This window comes from Dermacentor albipictus, chromosome 3, assembly GCF_038994185.2.
Source record: "Dermacentor albipictus isolate Rhodes 1998 colony chromosome 3, USDA_Dalb.pri_finalv2, whole genome shotgun sequence".
Classification (NCBI taxonomy): Eukaryota; Metazoa; Arthropoda; class Arachnida; order Ixodida; family Ixodidae; genus Dermacentor; species Dermacentor albipictus.
This window is the reverse complement of record NC_091823.1, coordinates 108,115,971-108,141,623: the sequence shown is the minus strand read 5'-3', so window position 1 is coordinate 108,141,623 and position 25,653 is coordinate 108,115,971. Positions and strand designations below refer to the sequence as shown.

Here is a 25,653-nt window from a genome sequence, read left to right as displayed (position 1 = left end):
CACGTTTTTTTTTTTCTTCGTTTTTTTTATTTTGGGGGGGGGGGGGGGGATTATATACCGCTTACCACGGCTTCTCATTGGGTAAGAGTGGTCGCTTTCAGATTCGCAGATAGTTGCAGTAATTTACTACAATAGCCTAGCACAACATTCCTGCTTCGTAGCCGTTTAACAACCAACATGCCCTGTTGAACTCATCGTATCACCAACGACTGGCAGGTCTAACGAAACACACATGTCCGCCCAATAACGATTTCTCGTCGCCGTCAGGGCAAACTATGCAACTCACCTGCACCTGGGCGTCTACCAGTCGCTCAGCGACTGCCGTTGGAGTGGAGCGCTTGGACGTGTCCTGTGACCAGCGCACCTGGGCGCCGAAACCTCGCTTGGACTGCGACGAAGGATCGGTGGCGGCGTGCACTTTGCTCACCCCGCAGCCCATCGTGCGCAACACCTGAAACACAAATAGGCACACTGTTATGTACGCCTCGTTTCTCGCTGCAAGCCATTTGCATTGCGTCAAGTATATATGAACGTGCAACGAACGCTCTAGGATGACCGTGCCGTGCTGTGCCGTGCCGCAACGCAGTCGTGTGTCGCGATCACCCATTGTTTCAAGCTTAGAAGCATGCGCTCGATGTCCCATCGTTAATTATGTGCAGCGCAGTGGGTGCGCTGCGCGTAACAAGCATACCAGCAAGCCACACGAGGCAGCCCTATGCCCCTTTTCTTCTTGTTACAATCCCCATTCGGGCCGCCACTCACGTGACTGGTGGAAGAACACCAAAAATAAAATTTGCTAGCACTCTTTTCTTTAGCGTTGGTTTCTGACGCTTAAAATTTTTTCCCCTGCTGCTTAGAATATCATAAAAATGGAAAAGTGCTACTACTGAGACTGATTTTAGAAGTGAAAGAAATGTGTTCAGTAAATTTTTGTGTTTGGTATGTCTCCTCGAGGGGGGAAGGGTGGGGGGGGAGGGGGTATTCTGTGAGAGTGCACCTAGTGGACTGTCCATTTCCGCCGCTACTGATTGCATGCAGCTGAACGAGCGAGTAGGAGACGAGCGACCCCAGCAAATCAGCAGCGGCCAAAATGGGCAGCCCACTAGATGGTCTCTTACAGGGCACCTCCCCTGGTTTGCCATAAAGGTGAAATCGCACTATAAAGCATGAATAGATCATGTGAACTATCCCCATAGTTAAACAGTGCTGGTTGCGCCCTGACATAGTACAGTGCGCAGAACCCCCCAGGCAGACTGTGCAGGCATCGGTATTCTAGGCACAGCGAGGGATGCATTTTGTTTTGCCTTTAAAAGCCATATCAAGTATTTCTCCACCTGATTTCCTCCACCCTTCTCCTATCGCCCCTTTCCACATCACAGTATGACTGCCTTATAATATAAGAAGTTGCAGCAGATCCAACGAGATGGAATCTATACATAGGAAAGCTTTGTGTGAGTGCATAAAGAGTACACTCACGCACGCACACATACACAAGTGCGGGTGTACACAACCTCTACCAAGCCTTTTGTTAATCGTAGTTGCTTACTACCAGCGAGTACGATCTGCTCATGAACGCATCATGGTTTCAGAGGCAGCATACGCATACGTACGTAGCGCAATTCGGATTCATTGTATCCGCAAGAAGCATTTACTTCTTCATCACCGTGCAGCCGTGGCTGCGTGACGGCGCGCTTCCTGGTCCCTTTTTTTTTGTATCTTTCCCCCGCACGGCCGGCGCTGCCGCCATAGCGGATGCGCGGAAGTGAGCGCCATCTGGTAATGCTTCAAAGTACCCAGCGGCGTGTGCCGCGCGCGTGCTCCGCTGTGATTGGTTGGCCTATTCGGCAAGGAAACAGCCAGGCCGCGGCGCCCATGGTCACGAAAGCCGGCGAGGTTCCCAGAGAAAAGCTCCGCTTTTAATGCTATGTCAGATACACTTCCAGCAATGCAGATATTAAAGCGAAGCTTTCTTTGCCGCGTCGGCCGCGGTGCGGCTTCAGACGCGCAAAAGGAGAGGCATCGCGTTACCGAAAGTGAAGGTGGGCGTCACAGGGTATGCGGCAGGTAAAGACCATACGATGACTGTGTGAAAGAAAGCTACTAAATCGACTATTTCAATTGTTCACTTCTCTTAGAAAAGCGGGGAGACGCGCTTTTCACTCTTGTCCCGCCGAATGTAAACGGACTCAGATTTCAACAGTACGGCCATGTATAGCAATGTGTGCTCGCGTCAGTGCTATCTGATACCACGTGATCCACTGAACAAAGTTTCCATGACGTGATATGCTCCTTTTTCACGTCCGAAGCCACGTTTCACTATTGTGTTTTGAACTGTTCCTACAAAATACAGTGTAATTAATTATTTGTTACGCTCTAAGAGTATTGAGAATTGCGTAGTCGGCAGCTATCCAAAAACGCAAATAAAACAGGATGAAAAGTTTCTGTCAGTACTCCTTCAGTACTTCTCTACATGCACCTCTGCTCGCGCATAATGCTTCCTTCAAGTCCTACAAGACGTTGAAGCAGCCTGCAAGTAATTGCTTCATCCAGGTCGCATTTCATGCGGCCTTGTCAAATGGTGTTTGCATTTGTGGGCAAGGTGCAAACTATGCCAGAAATTGAAAATGAAATCCAATTGTACGCATCATGTGTAGACAGACAGACAGACGAAAGAAAGGGGAAAGGTAGGCAGGTTAACCAAAGGGCGCATCAGGTGTAAGTTTTCGCAACACCAACTGAAACAATACAAGAAAGCTTCACTTAACGTTGATTCCAGCAAATGTGTTGAATCCGCCGTATGTTTTTTAGGCGCAAAGCTCTTATCTTAGACAGAATTCACCTAACTTTTTCCCTTGTACCAAGTATACGTCAACAGAGCACATTTCCTTTAATAAAGTAAACCTTTCTAACCTTTCTATACCTACTTTCCTAACGATTAGGTAGGCAGAAAACGGCAAAGTATCACCATCTCGTGGGCTTGCGTGATGGTGACTGCGTGACACGCGCAGACGGAACTGAGTTTTGGTGGTGCCCGGCATAAAACCCTGACATGGTAAAAGCTCCCTGTATATCGTGGTCACACACGCGCCTTTACCCACCTCGAAGTTTTCAAAATAGACGTCTTGAATTTAAATTTAATATTAACTAGCATACAGATTATGAAATATTAAACTGAAAGTATTGACACATTTACATTGTTTATTTTCTTAGGTGACTGTCTTCGCCGTCACTTAAAGGTGACAGCATTCTTTCAATTCTTCACGCCGCTTTATTTTTGTTTTGACGGGCATTTTTCTCTACTGCATTCTATCGCTTCCTCAAAACGGAACACGCAATTGCTGCCTTTAAAAATATCTTCGCCCCAATGCAAACGTGTTATGCAATGAAGTTTACCAAGCGGCGAAAGGTGCCACTGTGAAGGGACATAAGGAAATTTCTTCACGCCGATGTGACAGGCCTACCCGAGTCGTAGCAGCAAGCACGACATCCTGTATGTCTTTTGACACTACATTGCACTCGAGAAGCCTACTTAAGCCAACTAGCCCAGCAACCAGCAATTCTATTCATCAACACTCCGCTCCTGTCCGCGGCAACGCGGCAAGGAGATATCGACGCATTTGTATTGATTAGCATTTTTGTGCGACATTTGTGACTGGTTCGTACTCTTCACATTGCACTGTCTTCTTCAGCTGCTCGCTTTATTCGCCTGAACACTTACGTGTAAGTACGTCGTACCACATGTCTTGTCGTGTCCGATACATTGCGTATCACAAGCGCGCTGACACGAAGTGCTCACCACAGTGTGCGTGCGTGTGTTGTTATTTGCGCCTTTCTTCGTGTCATTCCTGTATTTCATTACACAATAAAATGCTTGCCGTGGTTGCTTAGTGGCTATGGTGCTGGGCTGCTAAGCATGGAGGGCGCGGCTTCGAATCCCGGCCACGGCGGTCGCATTTAGATGGGGGCGATATGTGGAAACACCCTTGCACTTAGATTCAGATGCACGTTAAAAAAGCCCAAGTGGTCTAAATTTCCGAAGTCCCGCACTACGGCGTGCGTCATAGGCAGATCGTGGTTTTGGCACGTAAAACCATACGATTTTCTTTACACAATGAGCTAACGTGTAAAATCTAGCGGTGTAAGTTACTGTCCAATATCACCAAATAAACCAAGTCAAATCGGCACAGCGAGGAATGCTACGCGACTCATAACCATGGCTCGGAGTAGTAGCCATTACGGCCATACACGGCTAACCAAGAAACGAAGGAAAGATTTAAATTTGATTCGAATTGGAGTCGAAATATATTGAAAACGTAAATCGTGTGTTTGGTTTGCCTGCGGCACCTCTACGCGCGTTCGCATACTCGCAAACGCAGCTCCTCCTCAAGCATTCCTTAATTTCTTATCTCAGCAAACTAAATAAGCAGAAAAGAAACTGGACTGAAACGAAAGGTTGCGGATAGTGTTACTCTGAGTCTTTCAGCAGTCCTCGAGAAAATTCGAGCGCACCGATACGGCCTGTCTGCCACCGCGGCCTGCCAGCCGCGGGATGGGTCGAGTGGGTCGAGGCCTCCACCCGCAATGACAGGCAGCCAATTAAGCGCTCCAAGAGAGGACAGAACGGAGATGCCAATCACCGGGAGTCGATCGGCAGCCACGTCTGGACACGACACCGACTGATGCATCGATCGGCGTATAACAACAACTGAGGGGGTGCCCACCTTCCCTCCTCCGATTTGATTTTTTTTTTTTTTGCACACAGTGGTCGGTTGTCGGGAGATCGAAAGCGACCCCGTCGACCGCGGGTCGGCGTGTCTTCCTGGCGCTGCTGCGGCCTTCCCTTTCTGTGTTACCGGGCGACAGACGTGACCGGGATGGATACGCTCCATCGCGCCGCTTGGCCGCGCTTGCATGGCACTACCCCCGCTCCCTCCTCCCCTTTGAACGATACGCCCTCGGTGCCTTTCGCAGTACGCCGCTGCCCATGTATCGCCACTGGCCCGCAATAACAGCCGGTCCCTGTGACGCGCCCGAGCACTGGCTTTCCCACTCCTTCTTTCTCCTCTTTTTGTTTCTTTCCCTATCATTCCTTCCTCTCTCTCTCTCTCTGCCCGGCTCGCGAAATTAGCCTGATACGCGACAGCCTGCTATAACATGTCGGATGGCCAAACACTGCTGCTCTAGTTTCGCGTAGTTCTCGGAACCACGTCCATCCCGTACGAGAACCAAAGACATCTGAAGTCCGTTGCTCAAATGTTTAGGCTTGAAATCGTGGTGCGAAACCATGGTGCCTTCCCATCTCCCTGATGGATGCGTGCACTTGGTCGTCAGTGGTGTTCGCCTTAAGGGAACATGTGCCAGGCTTTATAGAATCACGCTGCGCCCGATGAAATCAGAGGTCGGTTTAGCTTCTTACGACTTGCACACATTCCGTAGTCCTGTAACGCTAACGACGCCACGGAATCGTCCGATACGATATGGTGGTATGTTAAGACGAGTTCAACGAATAGGTAATCGTTGCTTTTAATCTTCCAAAAGAAAGTCTTCCTGCACGTAATACAACGGTAAACACCTTTTTCTTTAAAACTCACAATCATTACAGGAACAAAACCAGAGGGAAACCATCTCACGATGAACGCCGCCGCAAATGCCACTAGCATTGAAGCAATGTAGAGACACACCGCATTGCCAACGCCGAAAGATGTGCGCAACCGGGCTTCTCTCTCGCGCTTCTTGCTGCACACGCTGCGCCGTCTAGCGGTGCCGCCGTAAAGTTCGTGCGTTGCGTGGATTTAGTTCCTTTGAGCATCGGATAAATTCGAAGAATAATTTTTGTCGTTCTAGAGCAGCACATACCCAGTGCACATAACTTGTTATCCAGAGAGGGAGAAAGCTCTTTATTGGAACGCAGAGAATACTGCCGGTGTGTGTAAAGTCACCTACGTGCTTCTCTGCATAGAGGAGTAGATGAAGGATTGAAAGGCCCTAAGAGAGAAACGGTGGAAGAAAAAAAGATGCGAAAAAGATGGACTTGATATTTGCATAAGTTCACTATGTTGCTTTCAAAAGGAAGCCTATGGAAAAATTAAGTTTGGTCATTAAAATGTTTATGTACATAATTTTCTAAAGCTAGCCAAGCGATCCAATATCCCGAAAATAAGCGAAACAACAAGCTTAAAACATGCCGCTGATTAAAAGGACAAGGCATAGGGCCTAATGTGCTTCTTAGCATTGAGGTGCCTGACTACTTTTGTACATTTCGTCTTCATAAATATCCTTTCATTTATATAGGCTTGACCTTCTAACATGATATGCTCTGCTTCACAATATGGAAGCTCAAGGACCTTCTGCACTATCAATTTGTGTTCTGGTTCATAGGTATGCCGTATGGATATAGTGTGCTGCGTGCCACTTAACTTTTGGTACCTGCCGAACCTATCTTCAAGGCAGTCCGACTGAAACTTTCCTAGCAGAACATATTTTAAGCCAAGCTCTTCAAGGCTATTTAGCTTGCCACCTGAGCCAGAGTGCTAGATGTGTGGCGCAATACGTTATGGGTTTCATGAGTGAAGTGACTAGTGTCGTGACTAGGCTTTTCCAGTAGTCTAACCAAGTGACTATTTTGTTCAAGAACTCGACTTGGGGAAAACACGCGGTCTTTACGTGTTCTTGGAAGTCGTCTCGAAGACGCCTTCCTTTGTTTGGCAATATGGCGTTCACTATCCGCCACCACATCGAGATAGTGCTGATAAAATCATCCGGGCTTTTCGCATGCTGTAGTTCTGCTGCACTTGTACTGTTGAGTGCTGCGACTGCAAAATCGTTAAAAACATTGATAACAAGTTTCACGTTTTGTCTTTTTTGTGTTTGCAGATCTTAGTGCATTCCAAGACAATGGGGGGGAAGTCTTACAAGCTCATTACTCTTTTTCTCGTAAAGCTCTAGCAGTGTGCAGAACGAAGCAGTAGGCACACGTGGCTTGTCAGGTATTTAATCGATGCCAGGGGAAAATATACGCTTTCCACTGTTACGCTGGTTCAACCAATTGTTCCTTATGCACTTCAGCATATCGACAGAATCCATAATAGAAAAGCAGTGGTCGTGAGTGGTCTGGTGGATGTTTGTACACAGCGTGAACGTGCGCTGGCAGTGAATAAAAATGGCATTGCCCTCCCTTTAAAAGAGTGGTCTGAAACAACTGCAATGACTCGGAATCCTGTAGCCTCCAGGTAGTTAATGAGCTGACGAAGAAATCGATGGAGCAGCTTTGCGCCTATTTGCGCCACTGGAAGGATGGGCAATACGTCTTTGTTTGATGACAGGAGGCTCTGAATCATAAACGCATGTGCAGTCTGCGCTGCGCTTTCACTGTTCGCAGCCATTCCCACTAAACCTCCATCCTTGTAGTTAATGTACGGCTCAGGATGAATTTCTTCCATATCAAGTGTCACAGCCTTCTCGTTGACACCCATTGCTGCTGCCAGTCTCTTCGTTTAGGACAGAAATAAAGAACCTTGCTGTCCAATGCATGGATTCACGTGGTGCGACCAACAAACACGTCTTGTGGTGCCTGAATGCAGAAGTTTCCGCTTCGACGTGCTCCTAATAAATCTGCACGCCTGTGGAGATATCGTGAACACAAGGATCCGAAATACTACCAATTCTGCAGGGTACTTTGAAGTTCTGCATAGCTGAATATTCGCCTGCTGTTTTAGGAACCTAACAATTTCCACTTGCCACTCTTGCCGGAAATTTTGTGACGATAGTTTATCCCGTATTGCCACTGTCTTCTTCAAGGCAATTTGCCTGAAGTTGCAAAGTTGCTTGCAAACTTTGCGCTGCGTTAAGGACATTGTCGAGCCCCTTAATATCAGACACACAAAAAGGAAGCACGAGGGCACCAAGCTTGTCGAGCCTGGTGCCCTCGTGAAAGAAGCCCGCGAATATGCGCAATATCGTCGCGCGACTGACCACTCGAGGCACTCTGGGTGTATTCGCAGGCTTCTTTCACGCTCGGAAAAACACTTTTGTCTAGCACGTATTCAGCAACAGAAAACTGTTTTTCGTGTTGCTCTAAAATTCTCTAATTGACGCTTTTAATATAATTATAATAATTGGAAGTTGATCAGTTAGTTAAGATTAATTATCTAATTAGGCGGAATGCAAAAAGAAATATTGGGTTTTACCTGCCAAAACCACTATCTGATTATGAGGTGCGCCGTAGCGGGGACTGCGAAAATTTGAACCACCCGAGGTTCTTTAACGTGCACCTAAATCTAAGTATACACGGGTGGTTTCGCATTTTGCCCCCATCGAAATGCGGCCGCCGTGACAATGAAAACAAAAAAGAGATAATCTGAGTATCTCCACGCGGCGGCAAACAACGTTACCTCGGTTCTGTCCAGCTACGTAGCATTTGCATATATTTAATGTTTGGCTTGAGTTAAGTGAAACACTCTCTTTATCCGGTGTTTCTTAGCACTATGTTCTGTAGACGCCAATTGGGCTGCCCTATATTCGCACTATATTTGAACTATGTCCGGCACCGGCCAATTGTGCAACACTGTAGCCAGTAGACAGCAGGGATGACGACTACGACGGCAGAAAGACGGCATAACCTTTAGTATTACTCACGTATTCGGCAAGAGCTATTCGGCAGTACAGCACCCAGCGGCTGCGGCGGCGAGAAAGTCGATGGAAGGGGTGAAGATAGCTTCGCTACAAAATAAATTAACACGCACATATGCGGCACACACTGGATATTACTAGCTTCCATGTAGCCTAACTGTCCACGCACTTGTCATAGTAAGCTCGCTAGACCGTTTAGAGCGTCTCCTGCTCACACTTCCAAAAAAACAAAAGCTTGTGTTGAAGTTCAGCTCTGCCAGCAGAGATAACACTAGTTAATGGATGTCTGGACTTCGAGAGCCCCACAGCTGTGGTGCAAAAAAAAAAAATGTGCGCTACTTTCGTTCCTCAGCGTGCGTGCAAAAAAGTAAATATTGGTTTGGCGAGATAAGCGAAGGCGGAAGTACAGATCAGCATCAACGCAAGAACGAGTGCATCGGTGCCAGAGCACGAGGTTTACACTAATGGCAAGAACCGTTCCGGCCTCCTAAATGACCAGCAGTGACTGTAACGATCGAAAGAAGCCCACTGTCATTAACCCCGAGAGGTCAGATATGCACCAACACTGCTCCTGGACACCGTTAAGTATTTAGATTGTATAAATCAATGTTTCACTGATTCTCTTAACGATTTATTAAATACAGTAGTCAGTTATCGCGTTTTTAAATTGACATAACGTGTGCCGCAGTGATAACTGGTGCGAAAGTGATATACCTGGAGAAAGAAAATAAACGGGAAAGGTTTAGAGATAAATATTCCGTGTTTGCCGTTATATTACTTGATGTGAGTTGGCATGGCGACGAACGCACCACCACAGTAGGGCTATCGGTGCCCTGTAAGCAAACAGCAGACTTCTTGTCCCACTTCGTCTCGAAGGTGCACTTTTGTAACGCTTCCGCAGTGGCTCCCTCCTATATGTTCCTTCTATTACGAAGTGATAGCGCCTAAGATGTCCGTCCATCCGGCTTTGGTGTCACGTGTTCCAGTTAATAGCATGGATCATCATCATCATCATCACCATCATCATCATCATATTTTCTCGGCAGTATAGTCGCCAATTTTTCGTTGGGCCAAGCTTCCCCATGCCTTGGGTGGCCGACGGGGGCGCGGCTCGATCAGCGACGCATGAGCCGTCATCATGCCGTCGTCTGAGTTGTCACCATCGTTGTGTCACCGTTGTCCTTATCGCCGTTGTCATAGCGATAGTTACGAGTTCCCCTTAAGGCTATCGTTTCCAGTTATATGAGCAGTTAAATGACGGCAAATGGATTTTGTTGTTTCCGTCCGTCGATCCCGATCGCTGCGGTCGACAGACTACTTCCCGCATGCCCTGCTTCATCCGCGCCATATCGTGAATAAGAAAACAAAAAAACTTCATAGCGCCGTCTTTACTTAACATAGAACCACCGCCACCGGGGACGGGGGCGGGGGGGTCTTGCGCGATGGAATACTTCCACCTCACTTCTCTCCCTTGCGTGCGCGAGATTGAACCCCGATCACCGGCTCACCCTCGCGTGCTTTCACTCACGCCCTTGGACTCTACGATTAAAATTAGGATTAGGATTAGTATTAGGATTAGGATTTTTCGCCCTTGGACCTTACGCGGTACCGAACGGTGACGCCGACGGCTGAAATGCGCCTGGAAAGTGCACACAATTGCTATCACAATAAAACACAGTCGCGACTTGGTAGCCTTAACCATACACGAGTAGGTCGATCAGGGACCCAGAATCCTTTCTTCCGAAACCGGTTGAGGGTGCGCAGAAATGTTTGTTCACCGTGTGCGGAAGTGCAAAAGGTGTTCTTTAGTTTTATCCCACCCACTTGCAGGTCGATTTAGGCGATTACCCCAAAAAATAATAATAGAAAAACCCGAAACAACGCTATAAGAATCGATAGGCTAGGAATGGAATGTCTTTTCTGCAATGTCTCCCTCAAGCTTTACTCGAAAACCTAACCCACGGTGGCATATGGCACACTTATTCCCTGAACAAACCGCATATTCAAGATGCATTTCGAAAGACGCTATACTTGCGCGTCCTTAATAATATTATTATTATTATTATTATTATTATTATTATTATTATTATTATTATTATTATTATTATTATTATTATTATTATTATTATTATTATTATTATTATTATTAATAACCTTTATTCATAGAAACAAGTGGTATTATTATTATTATTATTATTATTATTATTATTATTATTATTATTATTATTATTATTATTATTATTATTATTATTATTATATTCAGCGCAGGCGGCAGGCAATAACGACGCTATTTTAGCTCTTGTTGCGGAAATCAAGGACGTAAAAAAAAGCTTAGAAGTACTACCGGCACTGCATTCTAAGGTTGACTCGCTCTTGTTTCTGAAAGCCGAATTCTTAAATCTGTCGAAGACCGTCTCTGACCTTGAAGACGCCGTCACTTTCTTGTCAAAGCAGTACGAGACTACACGTGAACAGCTCAAGTTGTCTGAAGAAGCAGCCAGGACCAGAGACAGAGAAATTCAGAAGTTAAATGAGACTGTCCGTGTTCAGGCTGAGATTTTGCTACGATTGCAGCACGATCAAAATGAATCTGAACAGCACAGCAGAAAGGCAAATTTGGAAATTCGTGGCATGCCAGTTGCTGATAAGGAAGACTTGAAAAAAATACTGCATGATCTGGCTGATAAAATTGATTTACCCGAATTTTCTGTTGATACTGACGTCGTTGCTGTCCACCGACTTTCTGGCAAAACAGACACTGTCCCTACAGTCTTGGTTCGTTTCTCAACGGTAAACATGAAAGAAAACTGGATGAGGGCTCGTGGAAAGCTTCGACAGCTCTGTGAATCCAAAGTACTTCCGAAGCTCTACTTTAATGACAATCTAACCAAGGCAAATCGGCATCTGTTCTGGCTTGCCCGGGCCGCAGGCAAGCTACACAAGTACAAGTTCGTGTGGGTGAGAGCAGGCAAAATCTTCGCTAAGAAGGACGAAGTCTCTCCACTCATTCGCATTACCAATGAAATGGATGTTGAAAAAATCCAATGAATATGTATCCGTCTGTTTTGCTTGATTTTCCGAGCTTTCGAGCTTTTAAGGACAGCTTCGGTCCGAATTCCGAATCAGACTTTACTTTGGTCAATATAAATATTCGCAGTCTACGTAAATACTGGGATGAGTTTAAACATATTGCAGAAGATGCCAGAAATTTTGTAGATGTATTTGTGCTAACCGAAATAAATATTCCCGAATCAAGCACACAATTTTTTGCCATAAAAGGTTATAGTGAAAAATTTATCACTCGTTTACACCGTCGAGGGGGTGGAATTGCAGTTTTTGTGAATGAAAAGTACACAGTATCATGCATTGATGTAGATCTGGCTCATGCTGAATGCCTGTGTTTAAATGTAAGCTTTCTTCAGACCACTCTTACTTTGTTAGCGATCTATCGGCCTCCTGCAAACAGCGTTAGTCGCTTTATAATAGAATTAGAGACTGTTTTGAAGCGTTTCAGTTATGAGGAGGTGTTTTGCCTCACCGGTGATTTAAATATTGACGTATTATGCCCAGGTAAAGCTCAAGTGTCAGACTATTTATCTGCCCTTTCTGCTTTTGGCCTCGAAAGCATGGTCACCACCTTCACACGTGAAGAAATTGTGAATGGCCGAATAACGCATTCTTGTTTAGACCACATCGCCGCACGGGCGCCTAATCATGATCCGCATTCATGCGTGATTACGCAACGCTTAGCAGACCACTATTTCACTGTCTGTCGTTTCAGCTTGAGGCGTCTTTTTAACACACCTCAACGTTGGAAAGTAAATAACTCAGATAGGCGGACGCGCGTTATCGTTGTTGATCAACGCAAATTGGATGAAATGATTGGCAGGTTCGACTGGTCTTCACTGATTGTTTCCGGAGTGCCAGTGTTTATTTATGAACAATTCAGTTCGAAAATACGCAGCTTTCAAGAAGCCTGCACTCGAATTGTTCTAACTAAACAGAGAAGAAATCATAACTGGCTTACCGTGGATATAATGAATGCAATCGCCTACCGAGACTTGCTGTGGAAACGCCTTAAACGAACTCCTAACAATGCTGAGCTTCGCGCTAGCTACAGAAGCGCAAGGAATAAAGTCGTCGCCCTTATACGATGCGCAAAACGCCGCTACTTTCAACGTCAGTTTCAATTATCCGTTCGAAATCCGGCAAAGACGTGGTCACTGATAAACCACCTACGCGGGAAAGACACTAATAATTCAAAGCTAGCTGACACTTTCCCATGTGATCTTGCACAGACAGCCGCAATCTTTAATCAACATTTCGCGCGCGCTTCGGGAGCAACTTCAATGGTGCCAGCTGGCCGCTCTGGAAAAGAAAAAATCTTATCGGCTTCCGCGTTCTTACCAACGATAACATTCGACACACTCGCAAGAATAGTTGCTGGGTTTAGGCGACATAAGCCAGCTGGTATAGACGGTATATCGGCATCTTTGCTCCAACGAAACTTCAACGCACTATCGCGTATTCTTCTTGTCATACTTAATGGATTCCTAGAGACGGCTACAATGCCGGCGGAATTAAAAACGGCTATTGTATCTCCATTATTTAAAGGAGGAAAGAAAGGTATTGTGGACAGTTACCGACCTATTTCAATCTTGCCTATCATGTCACAAATAATAGAAAAATTTCTCTTAGAAACTATGACGTCATTTCTAGATAAGTTTTCAGTTATATCGAGTCGTCAGTTCGGCTTTGTCGCGGGACGGGGCACCATTGCTCTGCTCGAGGAATTTTCCGATGAATTGAACACAGCTTTAGAACAAAACATGTTTGCATGCGCGTTGTTTCTCGATACTTCTAAAGCCTTTGATACTGTGAACCACGAACTCCTGCTTGAAAAACTATACCTGCTCGGCTTCAGGGGTCCATTTTACCAGTTCCTAAAAAACTATTTGTCCGGCCGCTCGCAGGTGATATCTTTAGACAACGAGTTATTCATAAATAACAAACTACCCTTGAAAGCTGGAGTGCCTCAGGGCTCTATATTGTCTCCTCTTCTCTTTAACATATTTATAAATGACTTTTCTTCAGCTGTTTCGAAGTGTATGATATTTCAGTACGCAGATGACACTGTCCTTTTAACTAAACATATCTGTTACTCAAAAGCAATTGCATTACTTCAAGAGAGTGTGTACGACGCAGTGACCTGGTTTGCTAACAACTGTTTGTCAATAAACAAAGAAAAAACAAAACTGTTATGTTTTAGAAATCCACTTAAAGCAACGGTTACAAATTTACCCTTGTTTCTACACTGTCGTACTTGCCAATCGTGTCAGTGTGCCCCTGTAGAATATGTTAACTCCATTAAATACCTTGGTGTTTTCTTTGACAGTGACCTCTCATGGAATGATCACATGACGTATCTTTGCGGCAGGCTCAGAAGTGTTTCCTCGCTGCTTTTTAATATTAAATCCATTGTTCCGATGCCTGTAAAAATCACTATCATGCACGCCTTAGCATACAGTGTGTTACGTTATGGCATTACATTGTTCGGGTTTTGCTCATCTCGATGGCTTTGTCGAATTGACAGTATTCTAAAAAATATGTTGAAGTCCATTGTTTATAACTCTTCCTCGGCCGACAATGTGAACTTATTTATACATCTGGGTCTTCCGTCATTTCAAACTTTGTTCACTCAAACGGTTGTGGTGAGACATTTTTGGAACCCTGATTTCAAACAAGAATATGTTGCTCCCCGTGCACTGCGGAAAACATTGCGTTTTGTAGTACCGCACTGCAACACAAGATTTGGTAAGGCTAGTAGGTATGCTTATGTCCCAAGAATATTCAATGATCTTCCTGATCATATATTTACTGCAACTTCGAAACGAAACTTGAAAAAAATGTTGAAGGCACTGTAAGATATGTATAATACTGCATTTCTCTTTTCTTGTTTCTTGTATTTCTTTTGTCACTGATTTCAGCTGATTTTCTGTTTCATTTTGTGTGATGAACTTCACGAGCTTGTCATTTCTGTACATGTTGCCATTTTGACTTTGTTTGCCGACATGCCGGGCCAAGTCACGCAAGCCACTTCGTTGGCTTTGACGGGCCTGCCTTCTGATGTACGATTATTGTAAGATGGCAACAATAAATATTATTATTATTATTATTATTATTATTATTATTATTATTATTATTATTATTATTATTATTATTATTATTATTATTATTATTATTATTATTATATCACGAGCTTGTCAGCGTCCGTGTGTCTCGATATGAATATGCAGCTTGTTTACAAACGGTGTTTCATCACAATAGACAACATGTACAATTATCCTTGCCTGCGGCAATATAAATCGATCCTCAGTAAACCATGCTCCCTAAATGCCATATTGTCATACAAGGCATTATGGGAAAAAAGGAAAAGCACAAGGACAACTGTAGCTAGTATTCATGCAACCCCCGGGGGGAAGGGGGGCGCACGCCCAATGGGCCATCGGCCTGACGCACAAAACATTCTTCAGCCTTGCGTTGAGGGCTGTAACAACCACAACGCTGACGCTCATATTGCATTTTGCGATGGTTCCCCGCGTTGCGTTCCACGTGCATACTTTAGGATTATTTATTAGGTGACGCAGCTCAGGGGCTTATCAATGACCCTGCACAGCTCAGCAACACGGATTCAGCTCTTGGACGGGAGAGTCGGATGTGGATGACCCGGGAATGGAGATCTCACAACCTTCGTCTACAGTGTCGTGGCAACAGGCGTCGACAATGTGACAGGTAAGAGGGCTCACCAAACCGGTAGCCATGCTACGACGACACTTGCATTGTCCTTCGAGACCCTTCTGCATATCCACCTCAGCCATGGACTGAGGCCACTTTTCAGTGAAGTTTTATTCTTCCCTTTTACACCCATGTAAACAGCACGCGGCACTGTTGCTCATCCCGATAAGGAATCAATCAGCGTTGGCCAATTCGATGCTTCAAAGACTGGCAACACAATAATGTTGTTTCAAGACGGGAGAGTCACGTTGGCAAGTGACGTCGCCAGCAATGGTCGAACGGTCAACGGGTGACATCGCACAGACTCGTGTATCAAAATAATGTTTCTACACCTCGCATGTCTTTCGCGATATGATGCACGCTGGGACGCGATCGCTCGCGCCCAACGCACTTGGACCTCTCCGTTAGGTACCTCCAAAGTGGGTAAAATCTGCGTATGATGCAATAATGAACATCTGTCTTCTAGCTCAACAGCCGAATGCTCTATCTATTAGGCTACGATCGTAAGCAAGCTTCTCTCGTGTCAAAGTCGCTCTTTGTAACATCTAGCGCGTGCTTCACTGGCCAATCTATTGCATTCTTGCCTTGAAACGCATCGGGAACAGAAGTGCAAGCCCTTTTCGCATTTACGCTCCCTACTTGACATCCACGAACATGGTATTAACAATGTGAGGTGAAAGGTGGGAAGATGGAGAGATATGATGCTTTGCAGGACCTCAGCAAATTTCATAAAGACGCTGACACCTTTGAGTGACATAGCAGGCGCCTAAACATTGTAATACATAAGTCCCAAAGACTGAGGGTAAAAAAAAGTGCTAGGTGGGGTGAATGAATTCCCACAACAGCTGAACATAGCTCGCTTGTCAGAAGAGGAGTTTGCTCCGCAGGCTCCTAGCTGAGTCAGGAAAGACGCCTGGTATTATTGTGCGCTTGGTGCGCTTCGGGGGCCAAGATCTGCGCAATGCCTGGATGGCCAAGAAAGGCCTGCTAAGAAACATGATGCTCGACCAAGATTTTTAGCGAGGATGAGTTCCGCGATATTACTGAGCAATTCTTCTCTTCATTAATTTGTCGTGGGTTTTTTTCTGATCTCGATTTTCCTATAATATCCTGACACACTTAGTGTCACTTACTAAACAGGAATGGTTTGGACCCATTGAAGCGAATTGAAATGACATTAGTTGCGTACACATAAATGCTCATTCAGTTAACAGTAAAATAGAAAAAGTGGTTGAGAGCATTTTCGTTGTCATCAACAAACTTTGCGATATTGTAATGATAACTGAAAAGTGGGACACGAATAACAATAACATATTTCAGCTCACAAAAAAAACCATTCTGTCTCAGTAGGCTGACAAGAAGAGGGGAACGTGTCTCCTTGTTGATAACTGAGCCCGTATCTTGTGATGTACTTAAGAACTACACCTGTACTACGGCTTAATATGAAGTGCTGCGTGTCAATGCTCAGGAATGAACATATGCACATATCCTTCGCAGCAGGAGATCATATCGCAAATGGGATTTCATTACCAAAACGTATCATATTTAGAAAAAAAAAAACAAAAAAGTGGAGGTGCTGGGTATCGATCCCAGTACCTCTCGCATGCTAAGCGAGCGCTCTACCATCTGAGCTACACCCCCGGACGGGAAACAAGGGGCACTCGAACTGCTTTTCATACGGCAAACGAGATCGAAAGGGGGAGTGAAACAACGCGCTTTCTTCGTCGTCCTTGTTCGAAAGACGCGGATGCCAACGAATGCCCGCTCGCGCGAGCCTTCAAGGGGCGTCCGGCTGGATGAGGAGTAGTGGCGCTCGCTACATTGCTCTATTAAATGAATACTCTGGTTTCAGGTGACGAAACGAAAATATGGTTATGAGGCACACGCGGTAGCGGGGCACTCCATATTGTTTCGACCAGCTAGAGTTTCCTCAACGTGTACCTAAATCTAGGCACACGAGCTTTATTGCATTTCGTCCCCGACGAAATTCGGCCACTTGTATTTATCGCATTGATGGTGTATTTGGCGAAATGGCATGAAGGCGTTTTACGAAGATCTGTTATTAGGGAGCTTTTAGGTTCTGCGCACCCTATGTGTGTGTGTGTGGGGGGGGGGGGGAGGGACCCAAAACACCTCACGTATGAAAGAACGCTAATATGTGTAAAGGAACGAAAGCGCGGCGTGGAGCTTTGGCTACGCAAAGACGCCGTTGTGTGCTGCTTCTAAAACTCCTTATTTTGTGTTTCCTTTTTTTTCGTTTCCTTCTGCCTTCCTTCATTTAAGACGTTTGCTGCCCTTGCAGAGTAGCACTGAATGCATCTGCGCCGGCAGACCTCTTTAGTTTTAAATAAAGAGCTCTTTCTCTAATAAAAATGTGTATACAATGTTTCCATAGCCGTTATATAATCCCCAAAGGATATTAGCAGTGGTAATCAGAACGACAGGCACGAACAGCTTTCTCGTGACGATTTAGCGTTAAGTGCGAGAGGAATGGGTGAATATTACGTCGCACCTGTTTGAGGTCTCGAATCCATGATTTGAAGCGTGTTCACCACGCTGCAAAATGTCGTTCAGTAGCTCACTCGACACACGTCCTGCCTCTTCGAGGAGAGAAGCGCAAATGACGGCGTTCCTGAGCAGACCACCGTCGGTGGCACTATATAGTATGTCCACCACGTAACCGGCTTCCCACACTTCACACTTTTTCCCCACTTAGACGCTTTAGTATGCTAGCGCCCTCCCGATTGTGCTGCTCGTTAATTTCTGGATTTTCTAGAAGGTCTTCTGTTACTCAAGAATGAAAATGCACGAAATGTAATTCTCGGAGGAGATATTAAAGTTAAAATGGCCTCTGACACACCACGCAGTGTTCGATTTCTAGAAAATATTCGCGTCAAATGGGTGAATTAACAGAATTCTTTCTAGCACTAGAAAACAGCCACTACGGAGAGTTCTTGATTTGTTTAGTACAAATTACTCTCCACTCAGGTGCTTTCTTAAGCTGTGCCGTAAGTAACAATGTGCCACTTTTCATGTCAGTTCGGAGAGCCTTGCACATAGATATAAAGAGAACCTTCCAGCCCATAACTAAGCAAACCATAGCAGCATTCCAAATAAAAATCTCGCACATAAACTGGGACGATATTATGGAACAAGATGATGCTAAAATAGCTGATAATATGTTTCTTAGCAGGTTTCTTGGTGCGTATAAAAAGCATTTTGTTTGCCAAAGCCTACAAGAAAGGGCTAAGGAAATCATGGTTAATGAGTCCTTTCCAAGAAAAATATAAAGCGTGATAAACTATCTGCGAAATTCATGAGAACTCGAGAACCTCTCGACCTGAAAGCATTTAAGAGAGTTCGTAAATAATTAACCAGGAATTACAGAATCTACGAGATGCATGTTACTGCCTGGTATTCAGTAACGATTCAGTTAATAGAGTTAGTATCAATGGCCCTTTATCGGCAGGTGAAGATCTAGCATTCAAGAATACCTGACTGCCTCTCGCACTTCCCAGCAACTGCAACTTATGTAACCGTAATGTTTACCCGTAAAACCTGTTGGTGAACGCCATGCACGAAGGCGAGCTTTCTGGTAGAAGCGCGGCCTCTTTCGTGGGCCGCTGATGCGCGGAGGTGAGCGCCATCTGGTTTGTGCTGCTAGGAACAGGGTGCGCCACTGTATGAATGTTAGAAACGCTGGAAATGGGGAGTGTCTGAGTTTCCGGGTAAAGGAAATATGCCTTCTCGTGTATTCAAATTTCAATCCGATGCTATCATGTCCGTAGGTTGTGTGTAAGCCGAACTTCGCGATTTTTCTGACTCAGTTTACTTTGAGAAATTCAATTAGTTTGACGGCTCCGTGCTACACGGAGGGCCTGCATGGTTGGATGTGGTGGTTCCGAATGATGTTTCGCTCACAAGATGGTCGACGCAGGACGCGGGACGCCGACACCGGATTTCCTGCAACACGGGGCCCTTAAAGCTGGACCCGCATAACGCGATTTCTGGCGCCATTGACGCGTGGCGCAGGGGCCCATGCGTGGTTTCGACGAACGCGCCCAGGAAAATCGCGTAGCCGCGTGGTGCAGTTGGCAGCAGAAAAGAACGCGTCCCGCTATCGCTTTAATATATACCATTGATGGCAGCAGCAGCAGCGGCGGCAAGAGCAGAAAAGGTGTCGATCCAAGGAAACAAGCAAGCAATTTGGATTGTGCCTGTCGTAAGCGTGAAAAGTCATGATGTTGACTACGCATCCATGCTTTTCGCGGAAAGTGTTCAGCGGAATTACATAAAAGACTTACTCTTTGTACGAAATACTCCGATCTGTTTTCTTCGTTGGCGAGGCTGATAAGCGTTATGGATGTTACATTAAAAGTATAATTGAGAAATGCTTCTCCGAGGACGGGGTTTGTTTGAGACAAGATGAAACCATGAGATGTGAAAATTTGATATGAAAAGCAGTACGCGGTGATGAAGTGGGATATTTCTGTAGGGACGGCTTGGAAAACTATCACACGTACGAGGACTGTCCTAAAGGTTCACGCAGCGAGTTTGCAAAGTGAGTTCAGCGGCGTCACTCTGGCCGCTGAAAAAGAACGCGAGGTCCAGCAAGGTCTGCCGGTGCAGATGCATTGAACGCTACTTTGCAAGGGCAATAAGCCCTAAGTGAAGGTAGGCAGAAAGGAAAAAAAGGAAAAACACAAGATAGAGAGCTTTAGAAACAGCACACAAAGGTGTCTTTGCGTACCCAAAGCTCCACGCCATGCTTTCGTTCCTTTGCATATATTTTAGCGTTCTTTCATGCGCCTGGCGTTTTTGGTCATCTCCTCCCCCACAAACTTTGGGTGCGCAGAACCTAAAAACTCCCTAATAACACAGCTTCGTAAAGCGTCTTCATGCCGATTTACCAAATATATCGTCAATGCGATAAATAGATGCGGCCGCATTTCGTCGGGGACGAAATGCAATAAAGCTCGTGTGCCTAGATTTAGGTGCACGTTGAGGATACTCTAGCTGGTCGAAACAATATGGAGTGCCACGCTACGGCGTGAGCCTCATAACCCCATTGTCGTTTTGACACCTAAAACCCCAGTACTCAGTGAATAGAGCAGTATAGCGAGCACCACTACTCCTCATCCAGTCGGACGCCCTTGAAGGCTCGCGCGAGCGGACATTCGTTGGCGTCCGCGTCCTTCGAACAAGGACAACGAAGAAAGCGCCTTGTTTCACTCACCCTTTCGATCTCGTTTGCCGTATGAATAGCAGTTCGAGTGCTCCTTGATACTCGTCCGGGGGTGTAGCTCAGATGGTAGAGCGCTCGCTTAGCATGCGAGAGGTACTGGGATCGATACCCAGCACCTCCACGTTTTTTTCTTTTTCGATAACGATGCGTTTTATTAATGAAGGCCCATTTGCGATATGGTCTCTTGCTACCAGAAATATGTGCAGTATATGTGTTTGAATATGTGCATAAGTTTTTCAAGAGATATTGATAAGCGTTCAGTGGAATTAGATAAAAGACTTACTTTTTGTACCAAATGCTTGGATCTGTTTTCTTTGTTGGCGAGGCTGCTACTTAAAATGGAACCTACATTGAAAGTATCATTGAGAAGTGCTGTCCCAGGACGGGGTTTTGTTTGAGACAAGACGAAGCCATGAGATGTGAGAATTTGATATGAAAAGCAGTACGCGGTGAAAAAGTGGAATATTTCTGTAGATACGGCTTGGGAAACCATCACACGTACGAGGCCTCTCCTAAAGGTTCATGCAGTGAGTTAGCAAAGTGCGTTCAGCTGCATCGCTCTGACCGCTGGAGAAGAACGCGATCGAAATGCAGTACAGACTGGACTGCTGCACGACAAGGCAGAATTTTATGCGTGCACTCGTTGTGCGACCAAGTGTTCGTCTTTGACGAAATGGACTTCGACGAATTGATTAAACACAGAATCAATATCAAATATCATGGGAGCGTGAGCATTCATATTTGAGCAACAATGAAAAAAATTTATCAAATGTTGCAAAACGCCTATGCTCACACAATTTTTACAGAAATTTCGTAAATGAAGAAAGTTTCCGCAAAAATAGTGCTGAAACTGTCCACTCCAGAGCAAAACTTGCAACGAAAGAAATGTTGCTTTGATTGGCAAACTTAAGACGACAGCGATAAATTATCGAACATGGTCGTCATCGGCGAAGTAACTTTAATTTGCGAATACCACAACAAGGAGCGGGAAACGAAAATTCAGCCAATGCAGTGGGGAAACAAACAAAGAAAAAGGGCACGATTGAACAATTCAGAAACGAAATCGTCAATACTGGTGGCGCTTTTTGTTTTTGTTTTGTTTTCTTTTTTTTACTGCCATGAAATTGTGCGCCCCGAATCTGTACCTGAAGAGCAAACTGTCAGGGGAGCTTTCTGGTGGAGGTGCTGAAGCGTCCGAGAGAGAGAGAGAGAGAAAAACTTTATTGGTTCTATCAAGGAGGTTAGCGGTGAGCCGTCTTGCGCTTGCTGCCTGGCTTCTCAGCATGGGTGTGCCCCTATTCCAGGGCTCCACTGAGCCTGGCCACTTCGCACGCGTGCTGCACGATCGCCCTTTGGGCGGTGAGCTCGCTGCTGGTGAGCAGGCCCTCCCATTGCTCCGCACTCGGGTTTTTATGTTTATGGAATGTGTAGTTATGCTTACATTCCCATGTTATGTGGTAAAGAGTTTGTATTTCTCCGCACCATGGGCAGGAGTTTCTGTATTGTGTCGGGTACATTTTACTTAATATGTGTAGATTATAGAAAGTTCCGGTTTGTAGCCTTCTCCAGTCGGCTGCTTCCTGTTGTGTAAGTAGTGTGTGTGGCGGAGGATATTTGATTCTCTGCCCTCTATAGTAGTTTAATATTTCCGCACACGTCGGCTCCACCGTTGTAGGGTTCTCGAGAGGCTCTATCTGTCCAGCTCGGTATGTGATCTCGCGAACTAGACTGTCTGCTCTCACGTTCCCTTCTATCCCGGTATGGGCCGGTATCCAGAAAAGTTTGTGTGTCACTTTATTTCCGAGGGTTCCTGCTCCGAGGAGGATTCGCAGGGCCTCTTTACAGACTCTCCCCTGCATGTAATGCCTGCATGCAGCTTTGGAGTCTGTTAATATGGTCAATGATCTGTTACTTCGGTAGCCTTCGGTCGCTGCAGGCGCTATGGCGACCTCTTCCCCCTCCGCTACCGTGCAATTCCTTATGGTTGCGCAGCTGATTGTCTCTCCCATGTAGTCTACTACAGCCGTAGCTACTCTGTGTGTTTTAGTGTGCTTGTCCCACGGGTATAGCCCTGCATCCGTGTACACCGTGTTTTCCTGTGTTGCCAGGTGGCCTTCCACGTAATCTGCCCTTGCCTGCCTTCTGGCTGCGTGTAGGTTCGCATCCATGTTGCGTGGAATTGGACTTATTCTGAGGGTTTGTCTGATGTTGTCTGGGATGTCTGCCTCTCGATCTATTGCCCCTTTCGTATCGTATCCTAGTCTCTTTAGGAGCATTCTTCCTGTAGCCGACTGCCAAAGTCTCGCTATTTGTGTGTTTAGTTGCGCTTCTGCCAGCTCGCTGAACGTGTTGTGTATTCCTAGCTGCAGTAGCTTGTCGTTTGAAGTATTCCTCGGTATGTGCAGTGCCGTTTTGTACGCCTTCCTTAGTATGGTTTCTGCTTGTTCTCTTTCTAGCTTGTTCATCAAGTGGTAAGGTAGCGAGTATGTGACTCTGCTGACCACTAAACTTTTAACCAACTTGATCGTGTCTGCCTCTTTCATGCCATGTCTTCTATTTGAAACTCTCGTAATCATCCTACTTACTTGATCTGTCGATTTTTGGAGTAAGCTAATTGTGTGACTGCATTTTCCGCTGCTTTGCAGCCACATTCCTAGAACTCTTATCATGTTCTTTTCCGCTATAAGCTGGCCCTCTAAGTTTATTTCGATTTCGGCCTTGGTGGGGTTCTTTCCAATTCTGAGTATTTCCGATTTCTCTGTGGAGCAAGCCAGGCCTCTTGCCTTAACATAGTTTTCTACGCGGTTTGCTGCCTCTTGTAGTTTCTCTTGCTTTTGTCCTAGCGTTCCTTGGTTGGCCCATATTGTGATATCGTCCGCATACATTGCATGTCGTATGCCCTCGATTTCGCCTAGTTCCCTGGCCAGGCCAAGCATCGCAATGTTAAACAGTATGGGTGAAATGACTGAGCCCTGTGGCGTACCTTTGCTTGGGGTGACAAAGGTTTCGCTTCTTATATCCCCTAGTCCTATTGTGGCCGTTCTTTTTGCTCCGAGAAATCGTGCGTGCCGCGCTTGAGCAAACTTGCAGAAAAAAAAAAGTAAAGCCAGTTCCACGCAATGAAAGCTACGGCAGCAACAAAGGTAGTGGTCGTTTTCTCGAGCTTGAACTCGTCTTTGAACTCGTGTGAGCGGCAGCGCCGACGTCGTGCAAATCCCTAGCTTCGAGAGCGAGAAGCGCAAGCAAAGCGCCAGCGGAGGGAAACACTGAGGATCGAGAACGGGAAGCGAAAGCCAATCTCCTGTGTAGGCAACCCAACCCCCCCTTTCAAAAGTATGCAACCCAAGCCAAGCGACAGCAGAGCAAGCTAACCCCCAACTTCGAGAGTAGGAGGCCTAGCAGAGACGTCGACGCAGAGAGATTGCTCCCACGGAGGGTGCCGATGGACGGTTCAAGAGAGCATTCCTCGTGCGGTCATAGCTGCAAAGTGTGTGATAGACTGTGGTTTGATCACAACCTCACGCAACGGAATAGTGCGCGCAATACGGAACCGAAGCTCGAATGTAGCAAAACGACGATAGCGAGACAAAAAACTTTCATAAAAATCACGCTTAACACGAGTTCTAGCTTGAGAAAACGACCACCAGCTTCACTGTTTTGACAGCTTTCACTGTGTGTAACTGGCTTTACTTCTGTGATATATATATATATATATATATATATATATATATATGCCGTAACGGTAAGGAAGAGCGCAACAAGTGAACGAAGAGGAAGAGAATGGCAAGCAGAAGGAAGGCGTAGTAGTGGGTCAGGCGCTCCGGAACCTGCCCCCCTGCGTGGCACCGGACAGCGGACGGCGAAGGCTCTATTTAAACAGCTCTGTTGTTAAAGGCGCACTGGTTTCTCCGTAATGATAATGCCCTACAAACACAGCATTGAAGGTGCGTGAGTTTTTGGCACCCAGTTTCATTAAGGTGTTGGAAAACCGTCCCAACTTGCCGGGTTTAACACTCTGCGAAATGTCTTTTTTTTTTAATACTGTTCTCTAGATGCAATGCGGTGCCCTGGGTGCGGGATTGCGGGGTTGTGATGAAAATTCAAAGCGAACAACATCGCTGCTGGTCTTAAGCAGAAAAGGACTTCCAAGGCTGCTTCCCAAAATGATATAATAATGATAATGCTTATTGAAATCCAATAGCCGCATCCAAAAGCGCACCCGGCAAAGCCAGACGAAGGATTGAGAACCAATAGCCGGAAGCAGGAGACATGAGGGCACAGTAAATGAAAATGAATAAAAAAACAGGTTTAAACGCAGCAAAGTTTTAAAGGTTACTTCTTTGCATATGAAGGAATATACATCTTCGCTGTAAAAATATTGCAAATATAGTGGGATATAATATTCGCGAATGCACTTCTTGTACCTTGGGCCACGCGAGGAACTACCAAACGCTAGCGCGGACGGAGCTCCCGGTAAGGCCTATGCGGAAGGCAAAACTATTTTGTCCAGATATATTTTAATACAATTCCTTCTTTAAACAATGCCTCAAAATCAGAAACCTTCAAGTGTGAAAATACGCCGAATGCATCGATTATTTTTGCGGAAGCCATGAAAGATGATCGTCAATCAAGTGCACGTAATAGCAATACTTCCGAAGATTACCTATGGTGTGTCGATGAAGGGTTGTTTGCTGATGGTAACACCAAGTCTCTACATGTATTGGACGACGGCGGTTGTTGTGGCGACACAACGATTGTGTGACGACGACGTAATAAGGTCGATGAAGATGACAGCGCAGCAAAGGCAGAGGTGGAGCAATGGCAGTGGAATCACGACAGTGTGACGACGTCGCCAGGAGGACGTGGCATAAGAAGGGCTGCGGAGCTGCGTTTTCTTCTCCGCTCGTTTACCCCGAGGAGGTCAGATACCCCTGCGATCATTTCCTTTGGGATCACACCGATGAGTCGCACTGCGGGAGTTGGTC

General features: G+C 45.8%; 1 protein-coding gene and 2 non-coding genes across 4 annotated transcripts in view; 1 reads left to right on the top strand and 2 right to left on the bottom strand.

Moving 5' to 3' along the window:
- Positions 1 to 25,653, bottom strand: part of LOC135904875 (uncharacterized) — a 116,543-nt gene that overhangs the window by 73,581 nt on the left and 17,309 nt on the right. Inside the window, exons 1-2 of one of the 2 annotated variants that reach the window (XM_065435863.1) lie at positions 544 to 738; positions 287 to 451 (exon numbers count right to left, since the gene is read on the bottom strand). In XM_065435863.1, coding sequence (XP_065291935.1) covers positions 287 to 439 — 153 coding nt within the window. In that variant the 5' untranslated portion in view covers positions 440 to 451; positions 544 to 738. Of the gene's footprint in view, positions 1 to 286; positions 452 to 543; positions 739 to 25,653 lie in introns of those variants that run through there. The other variant, XM_070535920.1, reaches the window with a different exon arrangement.
- Positions 16,992 to 17,064, bottom strand: TRNAA-AGC (transfer RNA alanine (anticodon AGC)). The gene has a single exon. It is a non-coding gene; the product is annotated as a tRNA-Ala (tRNA).
- TRNAA-AGC (transfer RNA alanine (anticodon AGC)) lies at positions 20,717 to 20,789 on the top strand. The gene has a single exon. It is a non-coding gene; the product is annotated as a tRNA-Ala (tRNA).